At 41.7% G+C, this 16,600-nt stretch overlaps 1 protein-coding gene and 1 long non-coding RNA gene across 2 annotated transcripts in view; one reads left to right on the top strand and one right to left on the bottom strand.

Annotated features, from left to right (window-relative positions):
* Positions 1-16,600, bottom strand: part of LOC128172882 (uncharacterized) — a 28,760-nt gene that overhangs the window by 4,254 nt on the left and 7,906 nt on the right. The window contains exons 6-18 of the mRNA XM_052838596.1: positions 15,532-15,685; positions 13,936-14,102; positions 13,256-13,403; positions 12,371-12,531; positions 3,492-3,648; positions 2,885-3,057; positions 2,558-2,711; positions 2,254-2,426; positions 1,511-1,664; positions 1,256-1,425; positions 1,000-1,153; positions 667-836; positions 22-104 (exon numbers count right to left, since the gene is read on the bottom strand). Of these exons, the coding sequence (XP_052694556.1) occupies positions 22-104; positions 667-836; positions 1,000-1,153; positions 1,256-1,425; positions 1,511-1,664; positions 2,254-2,426; positions 2,558-2,711; positions 2,885-3,057; positions 3,492-3,648; positions 12,371-12,531; positions 13,256-13,403; positions 13,936-14,102; positions 15,532-15,685 (2,018 nt within the window). The remainder of the gene's footprint in view (positions 1-21; positions 105-666; positions 837-999; positions 1,154-1,255; positions 1,426-1,510; positions 1,665-2,253; positions 2,427-2,557; positions 2,712-2,884; positions 3,058-3,491; positions 3,649-12,370; positions 12,532-13,255; positions 13,404-13,935; positions 14,103-15,531; positions 15,686-16,600) is intronic.
* LOC128172889 (uncharacterized) lies at positions 3,978-4,517 on the top strand. Its single transcript, XR_008242381.1, has 2 exons — positions 3,978-4,106; positions 4,460-4,517. It is a non-coding gene; the product is annotated as an uncharacterized LOC128172889 (long non-coding RNA).

Below are 16,600 nucleotides of genomic sequence, written 5' to 3'. Positions count from 1 at the left end.
GATAGTGAAGCTCCTACTCACCTCGCCTGCGGCGCATTGGACCTGCTCATTACAGGTCTGTGGGTCTAAGAGACCGTCACAATGGTAGCATTTGATACCGTGCGCTAAAACCGAAAATAAAGAGCATCATTTATAATAAAAGGTACGAGTTGGAAAAAAATATTAATCAGTTATTGCTTTGTATATGGTGTGCACCAACGTTTTTACATTTTGTTAAAACAGTTATTCATGTTATTCATAAAACTATATACAAATGCTATTTGATTTTAATTAAATACCTTAGTGCAGCTGTATACTTTTTTAAAAGAATAATAATATATTCCATATAGCTATTTATGTGGTGGGTAAACATCTACAACCATGTCTACATTTGTGAGGACTACATCTACACACCATGTCGACATTTGTGAGGACTACATCTACACACCATGTTTACATTTGTGAGGACTTACATCGACACATGGTGTGTACATTTGTGAGGACTTGCATCTACCCATGATCGCTACATTTATTGGGAGGACTTACATCTACACATGATTAGTTTGAGGACTTATATCCACACATGATGTCTACATTTAATGTGAGAACTTATATCCAGACATGATGTCTACATTTAGTTTGAGGACTTACATCTACACATGGTCTATAACTAATTTGAGTACTTACATCTACACATGATGGCTACATCCTTGTCGTGGGTACAGGAAGTAAGGCCGAATCTGTTGTGGGTACACACGTCAATGGCAGTCTCATTACCGTTACATCTAACACCGTCCAACCAGATGGTGGAAGGTGGGGTCCCGAAACCGGATGCAGACATCAAAGATGGAGTATCGCTAAAACGAGATTCTGAATTATCCACTTGTTTCGGTATCAGAAAGGTATGTAGACTTCATGCATATGTTACATTGTTAAACGTCTGCTTGGTTGATTAGGGTTAATATTTTTTTCAATTACTTTAGTCTATCAAAGTTTTCTTGTATATATGTAGTTTTATACCTTGGATATCCAATGCTGTTACAAATAATTTTTGCTGCGGTTGCATCAAATCCATTGTTGCACACAGTTCCCCATCTCCCTTCATGGAAAATTTCCAAACGCCCCTCATAAGGAGTTGATCCACCCGCAAGACGAACAGGACTCTCAATAGTACCTGAGGAGGAAAAGAAAACCGTACTCCACATTTAATGTTCGCCTCAATTACAATTACCCCACAATGCCTCGTTATCAATAAAATTAATAATTTATTACGTACTTCCGCAACGGACTCCGACGTCCTCCGTGTGGTCACAATTGTTGGAGCCCCACACCTGATGACGACACTCAGCAATCGAGTTCTCGGTCCCACTACAGTCAACGTTGTCTAGCCAGATAGTTCCGCTTCCGGATCCAAAGCGAGCTCCATGGACGGCTTCAGCATTGCCCCTGAGTAAAAGCAACCATTTCTAGTGTTACCGTTGTAAGTTTTAACTCTGACTGTGACACTGAAATATCATCGCATTTTACTTACGTAGGTAATCCCAGCATTCGGCAGACTACTTTGGCATTTGTTGTGTCGAAAAGGTCATCGCATACGGTTCCCCAGCGGCCATGATAGAGAACTTCCAAACGCCCCTCATTCGGAACTTTTCCGTCTACAAGCCTAATGCTAACATTCTGATGTCCTAAAATGTAAGACACAAGATTATAAACATTAACCATACATGTAGCTCCAATTAATTTGTTTTACATAAACTCTGAAAATTAAGCATGCGTGGATCCAAAAGTATTTTCGGGGGGAGGGGGTGAAGTTCCAAGGGATATTTGCGTTACTGGAAGTAAGTAGGCTTATTTTTGGTATTCGTTGCAAATCAGCGCATGATAAATAGAAGAAACCAAATTTGATAAATACTCTTCCGGAAATTCAAGCTATGACTCAAAAAGAATTTTACTATAATGACATCATTAGATATCGGGACATAACGGATCTTTTATCAAAGATCTATCAAAGGACCAAACTCAATTATCCAAAAGCTATGATTGAACCGGACACGAGTCGAGTATGTATGCCAATATATTCAGATGAGGTCACAGTGACCCACAATTGACGCACAATAAACCTTCCCATTGTACCAGCTGATGATAGTAGATTTAATGTAACCAAACACAGGCACCTGCCGTTATATATTTTTCTCATAACTGTAAAAAAACATATTCCCTTTACCTAATAATAAAGGTATTTGTTGACTGAAAACTTTGTCTAGAACCCAGTACCTGCGTCACAGATAACGCTGGCATCCTCCGTGTGATCGCAGTCACTTTGACCATATCCGGCAAAAGAACAGGTTGTGATGGAATCTTCATTTCCGGTGCATGAGACGTCATCCAGAAATATTGGTCCAGATCCTTGACCGAAATAAGCATTGCCCAATCCCACAGCGGAACCACTACAAGACACGCGCAAATCTTTGTGTCAAAGAAACAAGGCCCTGGCTCGCGTTGGTTAAATAAAACTTGTCGATTTAAATCACTAATGTTCAACTTATTGCGATAGAGAATACATAAATGGTGGCCTTACTTGTATCCCAACATACGACAGAACACTTTGGCCTCCCTGTCATCGAACTGGTCATCACACACGGTACCCCAGGTGTTGTTAAAGAACAGTTCCACGCGACCTTCTTTTGCGTTATTTCCGCCAACAAGTCGTATTTGCAGAGATTGTGAATTTTCTAGTTGAAGGAACATTTTCAATTATTTTATGCAGTTGTAAATTCGTTTACTTTCTAAAAGAAAAAAATGCTCTCTCTCTCTCTCTCTCTCTCTCTCTCTCTCTCTCTCTCTATTCCTTCAAGACAATGCTTAATCTTCAAGTTAATAAGATGTGTTTTCAGAAGGTCACTACCAGAATGACAAATGACCCCGGCGTCCTCAGAATGATCGCAGTCGTGGGAGCCGAATCCAGCGAAACCACATGCCGCTAGGCTTGTCTCATTTCCGAAACACTGAACATCATCCATAAGGATGCTTCCGCTGCCTTGACCAAAGAACCCATTGGATACAGCCCGAGGGATGCCACTGAAAGAGTTTTAATGACCTGTACACAGGCATCTTCTGCACACTGAAATTTACTTCGTCTTGATTAAAATTTGACATCATGAAAATGTATTAGAAAAAAATAAAACCTTAAAGATTTGTGAAAAGAAAAAAAGAACTTAAGCTTAAAAATTCTAAAAGTTTTTTTTTCATTCATCAACCTTATGTTCGGAAGTAAAAAAAATACTTTAAATTGAACACGGTCACTTTATAAAACTCAGGCAAGTAGCGTCGTGTTTGAAAGTGGGGGAGGGGGCAAAATTATCTTTAAAAAATCTTGACAAGCATTATAAAAAAAAAGTTGAGATAAAAGTGCCCCCCCCCCCACCCCCACTCCCCACCCCCTCATGCTACGTGGCTGAAACTTCAATTTAATATCGGTTACTTGAAAAAAGTGATTGTAGTTTGTACATTACCCTGTAAACCCAAGCATGTTACAGACGACAGTGGCTTCGTGTGAGTCCCACTCATCATCACAGACAGTACCCCAGCCGGTACCGGTGTTGATCTCAACTCGCCCCTCGTCATTTCTGCCCCCACCCACTAGTCGGACCTGGAGGTTCGGGACGGTGTCTACAAAAATCACATGACCCTCTTTTTACTTCTACAAAATTTTATATCTATAATTTGTTTTAATCTGCTTTTATAAAATGACTGAAATTTCTTCTTACCTATTAATTTTAGTGAAAGATTGACAGTAATAAAAAATAAAGCGAGAAACGTTGAAATAAGAACTGGATTGGGGGATGTGATTATGGTCCTTTGACTTTATAGATAATTTAAACTTTAATCCTTGACCACTATACCAGTCTGAGTAATATTTGATTGTACATGAGTTCTGTTTGGGATCCTAAATTAAAAATTTCTGTTGATCTAGAAAAGGAGGCGTATTTGTTGTCATGTTTCGTGTACATTTTATTTTTTGTTACGAAAGATTTGTCGTACGACTTAATTTTTTATGTTGGAAAACCGCGCCATACTCGATGTATGCACAACTCTGATTCTCTGTATCGAGGCTTGTAATCCACAGTGTAAGTCTTTTGACATTTGTAAACTAGGTTATTTCAACATATTTTTATGTGAATTATCTGTATGTTTCATGTCAGTAATGCTAAGCGATGCATATTCTTGAAATCTTGTATTTTATGTTTACCATGTGCTCGGTGTATGGGGCGCCATTTTGTCCATCATATTTCTGGTCATTTAATTTCGAGTTGCAGTTGATTAATTTACTTTAACTTGCTGTTTATCATATGAATAGACTGAATTCAACTGTTTAAATCATATGTGTAAGGTTTCATAATCTAATTGCAAACTCTGTCCTAATATTTTTTGTATGGAAACCTGTACCAGTCATTGATTGTTACATTTTTTTTTGTTACAGCTTTTTACCGTCGTCTGAGACGGTTATCTGTCTCCCAAATAAACTGATTTCACCGACACTTGTGAGTCCGACTTTTATTGGGGCAGAACAGTAAAAAGACTGGGATGTCTACCTCAGCAAAGCAGATCACTCCCGACTCAACAGAGGGCACCCAGGTCACTCCTGACCCTACAGAGGATGCCCGGGAATCACAGACGACTGATGGCAAGAGGCAGTACGTCACACAAGATGAAGAGGAGTATCAGGAAGAGTACTATCAGGATGAGGACTCCTTTGCCGACATCTTAGCGAAGAAGAGGGCTGATGTAAGCCGAGCAAAGGCTAGGATGGCATACACCGCCAGAGAATTGGAGCTCAGGAAACAACGAGTGGAACTCGATGCTGCAATGGAAATGCTACATCTCGAGAGAGAGGCTGCAGAAGCTGAAGCTGATTGTCAAGCCTTTGAATCGACCATGATACAGATGTCACCTATGAAGAGACGAACGAGTTCCTTAGGCGAAGTCAGCAACTTTAAACCAGGACAGGATCAATCCACTCCACGTCAACCTTCTGCATCGCCAGGACTACTGACCGGTACTTCCGATCCGACTCAACTTGACCCGGATGCACAACCCTATGTACCTGCAGCACAGCCTTTGGTTCCTGACACACAGCCGTCCGTGCCTGTCGCACAACCGTACGTGCCTACTGCACAGCCTTATGTGCGTGCCGCACAGCCGTACGTGCCTACTGCACAGCCTTATGTGCCTGCCCCACAGCCCAACGTGCCTGCCGCACAGCCTTATGTGCCTGCCGCACAACCTCACGTGCCTGCCGCACAACCTTACGTGCCTGCCGCACAACCTCACGTGCCTGCTGCACAGCCTCATGTGCCTGCCGCACAGCCTTACGTGCCTGCTGCACAACCTCACATGCCTGCCGCACAACCTCACGTGCCTGCCGCACAACCTTACGTGCCTGCCGCACAACCTCACGTGCCTGCCGCACAACCTCACGTGCCTGCCGCACAACCTCACGTGCCTGCCGCACAGCCATCCATGCCTGCCGCGCAGCCTCATGTGCCTGCCGCACACCCTCACGTGCCTACCGCACACCCTCACGTGCCTGTCGCACAACCGTATGTGGCTGCCTCACACCCCTTATCACCACTTGTGACTGATCAGGGACCACAAGTAACTGATGTTACCCGATTCCTCCTGAGGAAGGACTTGCTATTCTCCAGACTTACTCACTTTGACGATAGACCAGAATCATACAGTGCCTGGAAACACAGCTTTATGTGTGTAGTGAATGAGCTTCAAGTCTTGGACTCCGAGCAGATGGACCTTCTTATCAAGTACTTAGGTCCGGAATCTAAGAAGCACGCAACAAGCATGAGGACATCCAACATCTTCGACATCTCAAGAGGACTAAGAGGACTTTGGGAAAGGTTGGATGAGCGCTATGGTGCACCAGAACATGTGGAAGCATCCGTAAGAGCCAAACTGTTGAGTTTCCCAAAGCTTGGCAACAGAGATCATCAAAAACTTTACGATCTGTCAGACATTCTTATGGAGATGAAGTTTTTGAAGGAGGATCCGAAGTACAGTGCAATGTTGGCCTATCTAGACTCATCCTCAGGGATTAGACCCATCATTTCAAAACTTCCGTATGGCCTGCAGGAGAAATGGACCAACAGAGCCATGAAGTACAAGCTTGAACATCAGACTGTGTTTCCACCCTTTGGTGTGTTTGTTGACTTCATGAAGGAGATGAGCAGAGTGAAAAACGACCCAAGTTTTGCGTATCACACTGACGCTAACCACAACGAAAAGCAGCCTATGAACGTTCCAAGGGGAAGAGTGAACACGAAGAAAACCACAGTGTATCAACCAACAGGATCCGGAAATCTGAGCGAGCCGAAGCTTGATGTGTGTATAATTCACACCGGTCCGGGTGTTAAACACAGTGTCAATAACTGTCGAGTGTTTAAGGCCAAGCCTATTGAAGAACGTATGAAGTTGCTCCGTGAACACAGACTCTGTTTTCGGTGTTGTTCCGCAAGTCATAGGAAACAAGACTGTAAAGAGGCCATCATGTGCAAGGAATGCGGAAGTGAGTTCCACACTACGTCTCTCCATGTTGATTCGTCACCAGCTCCTACCACTGGAAGGGCCTCATCAGTTCATGGCGGGGAGGAGGCTCCTAGGCGTCAGCAAGTAACAAAAGAACAGCACGTCACAACCATAAACAGCAACTGCACAGAAGTAGGGAAGGAATTTAAGGGAAAATCTTGTGCAAGAATTGTTCCCGCGACTGTCACCTATGATGGAAGAGCTGTCTCTCTGTATGCTATGCTTGACGACCAGAGTAACAAGACCTTGGCTAAGAAGGAATTGTTTGACTTGCTGAACATCAATACAGAGACAATACCTTACCTGATGACGTCATGTTCTGGACAAGTGACAACCTTCGGGAGAACTGCCTCAGGACTCTATATTGAATCAGCCAGGGGTGAGACCAGACTACCCTTGCCGTGCACGTTAGAGTGTGATGAAATACCGAACAACTACCAAGAGATCCCTACACCTGACGTTGCTCTTCAGCACAAGCACATGCGGGATATAGCCGGCGACATCCTACCCATTGACGCTTCAAGAAAAATTCTGTTGCTGATAGGAAGAGACCTTCCTCAAGTCCACCATGTTCTTGAGCAGCGCATAGGACGTGACCACGAACCATTTGCACAGAGGTCACCCCTTGGTTGGACGATCATCGGCGACACATGCTTGTCTGGACAACACAGACCAAGAGCTGCGAATGTGTACAAGACCTTCATCACGGACAGCGGACGTGGAACTATTCTTGAACCATGTGCCCAGTACTTATCCGTGAGAGAGAAGCTTCCAACCAGAGATGTGACAAACAGATTACGGGTATCTGACACTTCATCTGATGAACACTTATTCAGACGCACACCAGATGATAACAAAGTGGGATCATCAGTGGAAGATAGGATGTTTATGGACATCATGAACAAAGAACTATTGATAGGTGAGGATGGAAAGTGGGTAGCTCCCCTACCCTTCCGCCAACCAAGATTACGACTACCAAACAACTATGAGGTTGCATTGAGACGTGCACGAGCCTTGGACGCAAGTCTCAAGAGAGATCCAGTAAAGAAGGAACACTTTGCGACCTTTATGACAAAGCTGTTCGACAACGATCATGCTGAGAAAGCACCCACTTCCAAGTCAACGCAGGAGCAGTGGTTTCTTCCTCTCTTCGGGGTCTACCACCCTCAGAAACCTCACCAGATCCGGGGCGTATTTGATTCCTCTGCGAAGTTCAAGGGAACCTCTTTGAACGACCAACTGCTGTCTGGCCCGAACCTCACCAACAGCTTGCTTGGAGTGTTGCTTCGTTTCAGGAAGGAGATGATTGCTGTCGTAGCAGACGTGCAGCACATGTTTCACTGCTTCACCGTCAGAGAAGAGCACAGAGACTTTCTCAGCTTCCTTTGGTACAAGGACAACGAGATCGGAACGGAACTAACAGAATTCCGAATGAAGGTCCACGTTTTTGGTAATAGTCCTTCTCCGGCCATAGCGACACTGGGCCTCAGGAAGATCTCAGAACTATCTGAGGAAAGCCATGGACCTGATGTCAAGGAGTTCATCAAGAGGAACTTCTACGTTGATGATGGTCTGACATCATGCTCAACAAGCCAAGAAGCAGTAGACCTGATGTGCAGAACCCAGGACGCATTGAAGCAATACGGGAACCTAAGGCTCCACAAGTTCGCATCAAACAGCGCGGATGTCATGAAGGCGTTTGAGCCACGAGACTTAGCACAGGACATCTACGACCTGAACCTTGATGAGGACCAGCTCGTGCAACGGAGTCTTGGTATGCGATGGAACTTGTCGAGTGATATGTTCGAGTTCCGCATCTCTACTGATGACAAGCCCACAACACGCAGAGGTGTACTGTCGACAGTGAACAGCCTCTTCGATCCATTAGGCTTTCTCTCACCTGTTATCATCAGCGGGAAACTCATTCTTAGAGACGTAGTGACCTGTACCTCAGACTGGGATGAGCCGCTGCCGGACCATATTCTGGCAAGCTGGGAAGAGTGGAGTTCATCTCTGAAGGAGTTGGAGAAGATCCACATACCCAGAACAACCGTGGTACATCTTAGCAAGGCAGTAAGAAAGGAACTGTGGACATATGCGGACGCGTCAGAGAAAGCCATAGCTGCCGTTTCTTACATGAAGGTGTACTACGAAGATGGCTCTGCGATGACTGGATTTCTACTAGGGAAGTCTAAAGTGGCACCAGTATCAGGCCATACCATACCCCGTTTAGAGCTTTGTGCAGCTGTTCTAGCCATTGAGATATCGCAGATAGTCATGGATCACATGGACATAATGTTCGACTCGGTGAAGTATTTTTCCGACAGTCGTGTGGTATTGGGGTATATCCACAATGATAAGAGACGATTTTTTATTTACGTCTCCAACAGGGTCGAGAAAATCAGAAGCCTTAGTGAGCCGTCGCAGTGGAACTTTGTGCCGACACACCTCAACCCTGCTGACGAGGGCACTAGAGGCGTAGTTCCTAAGGACATTGGAGAGTGTGCTTGGCTTAGAGGAACTACTCACCTGCAGCGCATTGACGACGAAACCAAGGCAGAAGGGTTTCCCCTACAGGAACCTCTGTCAGACAGAGAAGTCAGACCTGTATGTTTGAAGACTGAGTGTGAACCTATGCTTGGAACTCAGAGATATGAGAGATTTTCCAGCTGGGACAGATTGGTCGAGGGTATCGCCCTGCTCCAGCGATTCATCATAAGCAGAAAGGGAGGTAAATCACAGATTTTACCGAAGTCCATAGACTACTCTCAAAGAGCAGAAAACTACATTATCAAGACAGTGCAAAGAGAAGTCTATTGTGAGGAGATTTACTGTCTGAGGTCCAAACAACCATTGCCGAAGAATAGCAGCATTCTTGCATTGAGTCCGTTCCTCGACGACGATGGTATTGTTAGAGTTGGTGGACGCTTAAGACATCTCAACGATGCGACTGTCTGCAAGAACCCTATACTGATACCGGGGAAGCATCACATTGCGACCTTACTTGTACGCAAGTACCATCAACTGGTGCAACACCAAGGGCGCCACTTTACGGAGGGAAAGGTCAGGTCCTGTGGGTTCTGGGTCACCGGCTGCAAGCGCCTTGTTTCGTCTCTCATTCACAAGTGTGTTACTTGTCGGCGACAACGTGGGAGCTTCGCAACCCAGAAGATGTCTGACTTGCCTACAGACCGCATACTGCCAGGAGAGCCACCGTTCACTTCGGTGGGAGTAGATATCTTTGGGCCCTGGGACGTCGTGACTCGTCGCACTCGGGGAGTTCCAGCCAACGGCAAACGATGGGCAGCACTGTTCACATGTCTGGTGACACGCGCAGTCCATGTCGAGGTAGTAGAGGAGATGTCCGCATCATCCTTCATCAACGCCCTGAAGCGCTTTACAGCCATACGAGGACAGGCAAAGGAGTACCGTTCCGACAGAGGAACCAACTTTGTTGGCGCTACCGACCCTCTACAGATCGACGCAATCAACGTGGAAGATCGTCAGGTCAAGGATTTCCTGCACTCTCGGGGAACAACCTGGATTTTCAACCCGCCCCATGCATCCCATATGGGTGGAGCTTGGGAGCGCATGATAGGGTTGACACGGCGCATATTGGACAACATGTTGAAGGATCATTCAGCACAGGGTCTTACGCACGAGGTACTTACCACCTTTCTGGCCGAGGCAAGTGCGATCATAAATTCTCGCCCACTTACCGCCGTTTCGTCAGATCCAGACTCGCCTTTTGTCCTTACCCCAAGCATTTTGCTTACTCAGAAGACGGATGTACCGACCGAAGCTGTATGCGACACAACTGCTAAGGACCTCTTCAAGGTACAGTGGAAGAGAGTACAGCACCTCGCCAAGATGTTCTGGGACAAATGGAAGAAGGAATACCTGCATACCTTGCAAGCGCGTAAGAAGTGGCATCATGGTCAACGTAACATTAGTGTTGGTGACATAGTGTTGTTAAAGGATGTCGAAACCCATCGCAACAACTGGCCGCTTGGACGCATTACTGCAACGTTTCCTGGCAAGGACAACTTGGTTCGCAAGGTTGAAGTACGTGTCAGCAAGGACGGCAAGACCACCTCTTACGTCAGACCAGTGACGGAACTCATTTTATTATTGGAGAACTGAATGTTTTCTGTACTAAATTGTATTCAAATCTTGTGTGATATAATTTTATATATCAGACGGGGAGTGTCATGTTTCGTGTACATTTTATTTTTTGTTACGAAAGATTTGTCGTACGACTTAATTTTTTATGTTGGAAAACCGCGCCATACTCGATGTATGCACAACTCTGATTCTCTGTATCGAGGCTTGTAATCCACAGTGTAAGTCTTTTGACATTTGTAAACTAGGTTATTTCAACATATTTTTATGTGAATTATCTGTATGTTTCATGTCAGTAATGCTAAGCGATGCATATTCTTGAAATCTTGTATTTTATGTTTACCATGTGCTCGGTGTATGGGGCGCCATTTTGTCCATCATATTTCTGGTCATTTAATTTCGAGTTGCAGTTGATTAATTTACTTTAACTTGCTGTTTATCATATGAATAGACTGAATTCAACTGTTTAAATCATATGTGTAAGGTTTCATAATCTAATTGCAAACTCTGTCCTAATATTTTTTGTATGGAAACCTGTACCAGTCATTGATTGTTACATTTTTTTTGTTACAGCTTTTTACCGTCGTCTGAGACGGTTATCTGTCTCCCAAATAAACTGATTTCACCGACACTTGTGAGTCCGACTTTTATTGGGGCAGAACATTTGTGATTTGATCATGAAACATTTTAGAGCACCATAATGTTGTTTTCTCCAGCTATTTAAATCGTTTCTGGGATCACATGAAATAAATCCTGTTTTTATCCTATAGTTTAAGCTTTTCTTTGCCTGTGTTTTCGTAGAAGGCTGCTATGGTAGCTGTGTGTACCGGTGCAGACCACCACGACATAGCCATGTGTACCGGTGCAAAGCAACCGATATAGCTATGTAACGATACAGACCATCCCAATATATAGCTGCATATGTAGCTGTGTAACTCTGATATATTTTTGTACTTGTACAGACCATCCAAATATGGCTGTGTATCGGTGCAGAAAACCCCAATGTCCTCTTATTGTTTCTTTTCATGTATTGCTATAATCTATCAGACCCTATCTTTCTTTTCGGGGGGGGGGGGGGGGGGGGGGGCTCTATTCCTAGCTGTGTACCTCGACATAGCTGTGTACGAGTGCAGAGCAACCGATATACATGTAGCTGTGTGCTGATTCATCAATGTATAGCTGTGTACCGGTACGGACCACGATATATGTATATATATATGTGAACCTCATAACTCTGATATATCTTTGCACAAGTACATACCCCCCTCAATATCGCTGTGTATCGGTGCAGAGAACACCAATGTCCTTTTGATGTTTCTGTTCATGTATAGCTACAATTTATCAGACCCTATCTTTTTTTCTGAAGGCTCTATTGCTAGCTGTGTACCGTTTCAGACCACCCAGATATAGCAGTGAACCCCATAATATTCTGATATATCTTAGACCCCGATATGGTTGGGTACCGGTGCAGAGCACCCCATGGCCTCTTAATGTTTCTGGTCACATGTAATTTTTCTGACCCTATCTTTCTTTTCTGCCTGAAGGCTCTGTTGCTAGCCCTGTACCGTTACACACCACCCATATATCCTCTTAATGTTTATATTCATGTCTTGCTATATTTTATCTATAGGTTTCTTTTATTTCTGAAGGCTCTATCGCTCTTTTACTGTACCGGTGCAGACCACCCCGATATCCTCTGAGTGGTCACAGTCGTTGTTGCCGATCTCAGTCTGGTTACACTCCAGAATGTTGGCCTCCTTCCCGGTACACATGACGTCATCTAACCAGATCGATCCGCTTCCTGGGCCAAAGTTGAATGGATATGCATGTGCGCTAAAAGGCAATTAAAGTATAAAACTTTAAGCACATTCGCAGCCTTAATCGAAAACAAATTATTGCATAACATTTATACTGTTTGTTTAAAAGCATAAAATAAAAAAAAATACTATAGTTGTTTAAATAAAAATAGGTTTCAATCATATAGAATACCAGTAAATACTTATTAAACTGTAAAATGTTTTCGATCTTTGCTGTTTCATATGGGTATGAAGTAAGCGACATTGAAGAGAGTATTTACATTATGTAGGTACACCAGTACGATAGTTTAAAGAAATTGCCAATTACTAGTATTCCTGTATAAGAATTTAAGTATATAACATCATCGTGACTTTTTGGTCGTACAGTCCGTGCTTTTTTTTTTAGGTTGCTGAATGTATCGACCGCTCGGTAAATTATAGCAAAACTGAACTGAATTTCTTTAGAGCTATGAATCACAATATTTTATGAAAACCAAAAAGTAACAACAAAAATGTAGAAAAAGTACTAGTATTCGAAAGATGTATTTATAAACTTGTAAATGCGATGGACAATTACAGGAATCCGAAAGTCGTTCTGATAGACACGTGTCAACAGTTGGATCTTTTTAAAAGAAACCGACTGTTTCTGTTGATCATATTTTCATGCAGCACGCATATATTAAACAGTTTACTGTATATAAATGGGAAAAGGTTAAGAGGTATAGCCCGCCCTGTCCCAGTTGATATACAGCTGTACTTACAATGGCAGCCCAAGCTGTCTACACACGGTCTTGGCGCCCGCAGTGTTGAACTCGTCGTCACAAACTGTCCCCCACAGACCATTCAGGTTCACCTCAATACGGCCACTGTTGGCATCACTGCCTCCCACTAACCGGAACTTTACCGAGTCTGAGAATAGAGTGTTACAAAAACTACTGATTACATACAAAACTCAATTCTCGAAATTCGTGTACTTGAAAAGGTCATCTAGTCTCTTAATTAGTCTAGTTTTGACAATAGCTTTCTGTTAACAAAAATTATAGTATTTATGTTTTCTATTTTTTAATCAAATTTATAAAATAATGCATATGAGTATTACAATTCATGACGACCACATTTCACGTGGCGTCATTAACATTGATGGGTTTCATTTTTTATCGGTTATGTAATGTAGACGCATTCTTTCCAAATCAGTCATGTAAACAATCAGTTGGGACATTAAAATACAAAAACAGGAAGATCAATCTATAATCTGAACATTTTGTTCAAAATGATTGTCAAAGTTTAACAAATAGTTTCAAACATATATGCATTACTATCAAATTTTGGATACAAACTAAGTATTTTCTGAGAGATATCTCTTAAAATTTAATTTGTTATATCTAAATTTTAGGATATTTTAACCATTTAGAAACGTTAACGCCACCGTGTCCATGGTTACCTGAGTCGCAGACGACGCCGGCGTCCTCGGTGTGGGTACAGTCATGGAAGGAGTCACTCGTACACTGTTCTAGAGAGGACTCCGAGCCAATACACTGCAACTCGTCGTAGAAGATCCTCCCGGTGCCCCCGCCATAAACACCTTCAACTGTCGCCAAGTGGACGTTTCTGACAAGACCACAACAACCGTACACAGATGTATACATCTTACCAAAGTGTGCTTCTGTGAATTCGTTATTAAGGAATATCTGCGGTCATCTTGCATATTTGAGGATCAAACTATAAACATTTCTTGAACTTGTTTGTTTGTTCCCAAAACTGTAGTCGAAAGATAAAATAAGAGGCCCAGGGGCCACATTGCTCACCTGAGCAATAATAGCGATAACTGATCAAATCAGCATTACAATATCAAAATCAAAATATTTTGACAACTAAGTACAGAAGGTCTTCTAAAAAGGTTTTTAAAAATTCTGTCGATTTTCCCACAAATTTAATGGTAAATCCCAAGCTCCTTTTGTTGATTTAGCATTTGTAAGAATATTTTTCTCTATTCCTATATAAAAATCACTCCTTTGTGGCTCCACTTTTCTATTGGGATTCATGATGGTTTGATCAAACTTTAATCATCACTGCATGTGCTTTCACACAATTATCTGCTTTTTGGACTTAATGCTTTTCCAGCAGATTTGTAAACATTTTTCTCTATATCTACTTAAGTGAAAATTTGACCCCTCCCCCAATGTGGCCCCATCATACCTCCCCCAATGTGGCCCTATCATACCCCAGGGAGTTGAACAAACTTGAATCTACTCTGTTTTGTATGCAAATTACGCATAAAAGAACTATTTGTGTCTATGAAGTACATTGAAGTTATACAAGTATTTTCATTGAAAAATTTATACTTAACATTTTTTTTCATTTTAGACAATCAGTTAAATTAAACCCTTTAAAGTTAACCCACTCCTAAAAAGAATTTACTTTTATTTATATTTATAGAATTGAAAAAGAAATAATGGACTGGTATTGAGGTATGTGTCACATTCAACTCAGATTGTTTTGAATTGACAATTTTGTTTATTTTTTATTTTGAAAATATACTGTCAATTTGCCTCTATAAACAGTATATAGACTGTTTAGACTGGATTTTTTTTCTCGTTTTAAAAAAAGATCCCATGCCGACTGAGAAAAATGGCACTCTAATACGGGGCACAGTTACAACACTAATGTGCAAGATTCAACTTTTTCTGAACAAATTGTTGCAGATAGTAACCTGATGATTCCCTTCACATTTTTTCACGATTTTCAATCTTCAAAATAAGTTTAAAGCTGCGCAGTTCTACAGCTGTTTTAAGTCAAAAAAGCAATTGCTTGAGTATTTTGCATATATAAAACATTAAATTTATTGCTTTTTTATCTTTTGACGACAGGTTTTGGTCAGTTTTTGGCATAAACAAGAAAATTCGAGAAATGTGTACATTATGATCCTACATCTATTATTACTACAGTTATCGCTATTTAATAAAAAAAAAATCTCAATTTTACATAAGCTTCTTTATCGGATGTGTGCTAGTATATTTCTACAGACTGTTTTCTATACCCTTTTGATCCCAACATTCTACAGACGACTGCTGCATCCTTCATATCGAACTGGTCGTCACAAATTGTTCCCCACACGCCATCTTTCTGGATTTCTACTCGACCTTGACCCGCCACCCCGGCAGGACCCACCAACCGGATGTTATCGATAGCCGCTACCATAGAAACATGTTCACTTTGAATTTATCATACACTCAAATGCTTTTTGAGAAAAGAATAAAATGAGCGATGGAAAATTTCGCACACATGTGCTCTAAGAAAAAGTCAAGAAATAGAAATCTCACCCTGGCTATATCCAATTAAAAAACCTGCAATCGTGAAAAAATTTGTCAGAAATAAAAATTCATGCATATCAACTGCAGACATGTAACTTCTTTATATTAGTTATAACAAAACCTTACTCAGAAGGAACCACGCAGGAGCCATGCTTGCCGGTACCAGTGTGCCTATATGGACTGTCTTATCTCAAATGATAAGATTTATAGTTTCGTTAGATAGTACTAGTATTATAGCACGGGTCATGATGACTGAGATCTAGAACACACTGTAAGTCTTACAACATAGAATTGTGAAAGTAGAATGAAATTGTATGCACTACTACTTCAGGCTTTTAAGGTCCTGGTCATTTACTCTGTGAACATTACCATTCACAATGTATATCGACTATCAGTATTATACAAATAATATTTCAGCTATATTGTTATAGCTAATTGTCTCTAAATTTATTTATTATACATGGTAAAATATATTTTATTATACATATATTTTACATTTTTTTTTCGATACGTGCGATTTGAAAATGTTTACATACTAAATAAATGTCAAATAAATGTGAAGTTTACTAGTTCTTGATATAAAAAAAACAGTTAATCTTCGAAAGTCATTTAAAAACAGATTCGAAATTTGCTCAATCATAACTGATTTTAAATAAAATACCGGTTTACTCATCATGATTGTCAATCAACGTTGAACATTTAATCAAATTCTTACAAACATGTAACTTTTTAAAACGACCTCCAAAGTAATTGATTTCGTCGAATGGGTATATGCTTTATTGTCAAAAGCAAATA

This window comes from Crassostrea angulata, chromosome 1 (assembly GCF_025612915.1).
Source record: "Crassostrea angulata isolate pt1a10 chromosome 1, ASM2561291v2, whole genome shotgun sequence".
NCBI classification, from domain to species: Eukaryota; Metazoa; Mollusca; class Bivalvia; order Ostreida; family Ostreidae; genus Magallana; species Magallana angulata.
The sequence above is the reverse complement of the archived record's forward strand: the minus strand, read 5'-3'. Positions and strand labels throughout refer to the sequence as shown.